The sequence below is a fragment of the Penaeus vannamei genome, chromosome 6 (assembly GCF_042767895.1).
Source record: "Penaeus vannamei isolate JL-2024 chromosome 6, ASM4276789v1, whole genome shotgun sequence".
Taxonomy (NCBI): domain Eukaryota; kingdom Metazoa; phylum Arthropoda; class Malacostraca; order Decapoda; family Penaeidae; genus Penaeus; species Penaeus vannamei.
The window spans coordinates 32,897,032-32,899,531 of NC_091554.1; the positions used below are offsets into that span (position 1 = coordinate 32,897,032).

Below are 2,500 nucleotides of genomic sequence, written 5' to 3' on the forward strand. Positions count from 1 at the left end.
CAAACATACCTTGCAATAACTTATAACATTAATAATTTCACAGTTGAACATGCAATTATACCACAATTCACCTTCACTTACCTATAGTATATGTCACATCAACTTGTATATGTGGAAAGGCTATCAGGTGAGATACGTGGACGGTTTGCATGGACGGATTCCTTTGACATTTGCAAGGGTGAGCGCACTGAGAGTTGCATTCGATTATAAATGTATATTTAAGTTGATTCTGTACAATGAGCATGTATATAATATTGATTTACAAATTATTCTTAGAGGTTTAATGACAGTAATGGTACATTTTGACGAAAGATGATAGGTAAAAGATAGAATGTTTAATTGTAATGGGCATGGTAGAATATTATTATAGGATGAAAATCATTTCACAAATATTGGTAACACAAACAGAACATGAAAAAATATATATGCCGGTATATCGCGTACACATTTCAGTTCATTGTTACAGTGAGCAGGTGTAACGGGATACAGTCAAATTTAAATTGAAGTAAGGTGCTTTCGACTTAACTGATTACATAAATCAACTAGACATCATTTCATCTGTAAAATGAGATATAACTATACCAAAAGTATAATAATGCTTAGAGAAAATTAAAAGCTGCATTAATTTTGTTTCCGTATCCCTCTCACAAGTTGTAAACAATGGCTGATGTCGACTACTCCAAAATTGGAGAAGACCTCGAAAAACAGGAGCTAGATGTAAGATATGAGCCTGTGTTTGACATAGTGACAATACTGATATTATACTGAGTATTTCTGTATTATGTAGTGAAGTCTGTATAGACAGTTTAAAGTGTACTTTTGGGCGTTTTGTTTAAACCGTGTCATATTATTTTGGCATACTGCATGTGTTATTTATCATTTATTTAGTTTTATTGTTATTGTTGTTGAATGCTAATATCATGTTATTGCTATTATTATTAACATTGGTGTTGTCATTATTATTATTGCTGGTATTCTTCTTTTATTTAGCAATGCCATGTTTTCATTGTCCACATGAAAGTCATCGTTGCACCTTTTTACAGTTACATTTTCATAATTTGGTAATTATTCAGAAGACCATATAACTGTTCCTGACAATAAGGCTATTAATGGATTCGAATTGTGGGGTAATGCCCTAATGATATACATAGCATTGGTCTGTATTTAGTCTAATGCAGGGGGCAGTGCCTCATGCAGACACCTACCCCTACCCTGGATGTCAAAGAATATACCACATGTATGGCAGGATAGAGTGTCTGGACAGACTTGGTATTGGGCAATCGCTGGCACCATGATTGGGTTATGTGTACTAGTCATAAGTAACTACTGTGAATAGCTTTTTTCAGAACTACTATGTTTTAATGATTTGGGTTCATTTTTCCACATGTAACCTAGTGTGATCTCTGCCTGTTCCACAATCTTTGATTAAATCATAGTTTTTCTATTAGAAACATAATTGAATATTAGATTTTAGCTAACCTTCTGAGAAGCTAACCTCCAGTTTTTAGTGAATGTTGTTTTTCCTTATTTGTAAATACTCAGTAGTACTATTTTAAAAACCTATATTATCACAAAAATTGTTTGTTCCATTTTAAGATGTATGAAGGCAAGCTATGCTGAACCTTTGTGTGTGACCAAGCCTTTAGTTCTCTCAGCTGATATGCTTAAAAGATAATGACTATTTGATGATTATTTATTGATGATGATTGAATGTGTCCATTTTCTTTTTTAGACGTTTTTAGTTCTTAGTCATTGTGCTTTGTTAACCAAGATCTCCACGTTTTTATGTTATTATTTGCTGTTCCGAGACTCTGTGTTCCGTGTATACCTCAGAACTCAGTGTTTATGAGAACCGAGAGCAGGTTACAGTGTCCATAATATTTGTTTTTTTTTATGATAATCTGATTTGTTATTTTCTCTTATTTTTGTGCTTTTCCAACAGGCACCAAATGGAGTACCACCAGCGCATGTGTATGAACAACTTCTTGCTATTTACTTATTACAAAATGACCTGTAAGTAGATCTTCTGTTGGTATTTAAGTTTTCTTTATAATTGAAGTCTGTTTATTACAGTTCTAGTTTGAATCATGAAATTCAAGAGAATTGATAATTCTACTTCTAAATAACCCTTTGTTTACGAACATAAATCTGTTGTTTATACCTGATGTATGATAATGTAAACATGTGTTGCGTGGTCTTTTCTCTATACACCAGTTTAGCTGCAGTAGAATATAGATTATTCTATGCATCCCATTTGTAACGATTTGCATATGATAATATGTATATTATTTGTTCATCAATGATTTATTTTCATTTTTATTTCATCAGGTATTAATGATTTTTATTTGTATTTATTTTTACTTTTATTTTATTATTATTATTATTATTATTATTATTATTATTATTATTATTATTATTATTATTATTATTATTATTATTATTATTATTATTATTATTATTATTATAATAATAATAATAATGATAATAATAATTATGATAA

General features: G+C 30.4%; 2 protein-coding genes across 2 annotated transcripts in view; one reads left to right on the plus strand and one right to left on the minus strand.

The window, feature by feature from the left end:
* The window catches only part of LOC113823685 (transmembrane protein 268), a 56,956-nt gene extending 56,727 nt beyond the window's left edge, over positions 1 to 229 (minus strand). Inside the window, exon 1 of the mRNA XM_070122909.1 lies at positions 82 to 229. The gene's annotated coding sequence lies outside the window, so the exon portion shown is untranslated. The remainder of the gene's footprint in view (positions 1 to 81) is intronic.
* Positions 230 to 563: 334 nt separating this feature from the next.
* CSN8 (COP9 signalosome subunit 8) overlaps positions 564 to 2,500 on the plus strand; it is a 3,107-nt gene continuing 1,170 nt past the window's right edge. Inside the window, exons 1-2 of the mRNA XM_027360924.2 lie at positions 564 to 717; positions 1,943 to 2,013. Of these exons, the coding sequence (XP_027216725.2) occupies positions 661 to 717; positions 1,943 to 2,013 (128 nt within the window). The 5' untranslated portion in view covers positions 564 to 660. The remainder of the gene's footprint in view (positions 718 to 1,942; positions 2,014 to 2,500) is intronic.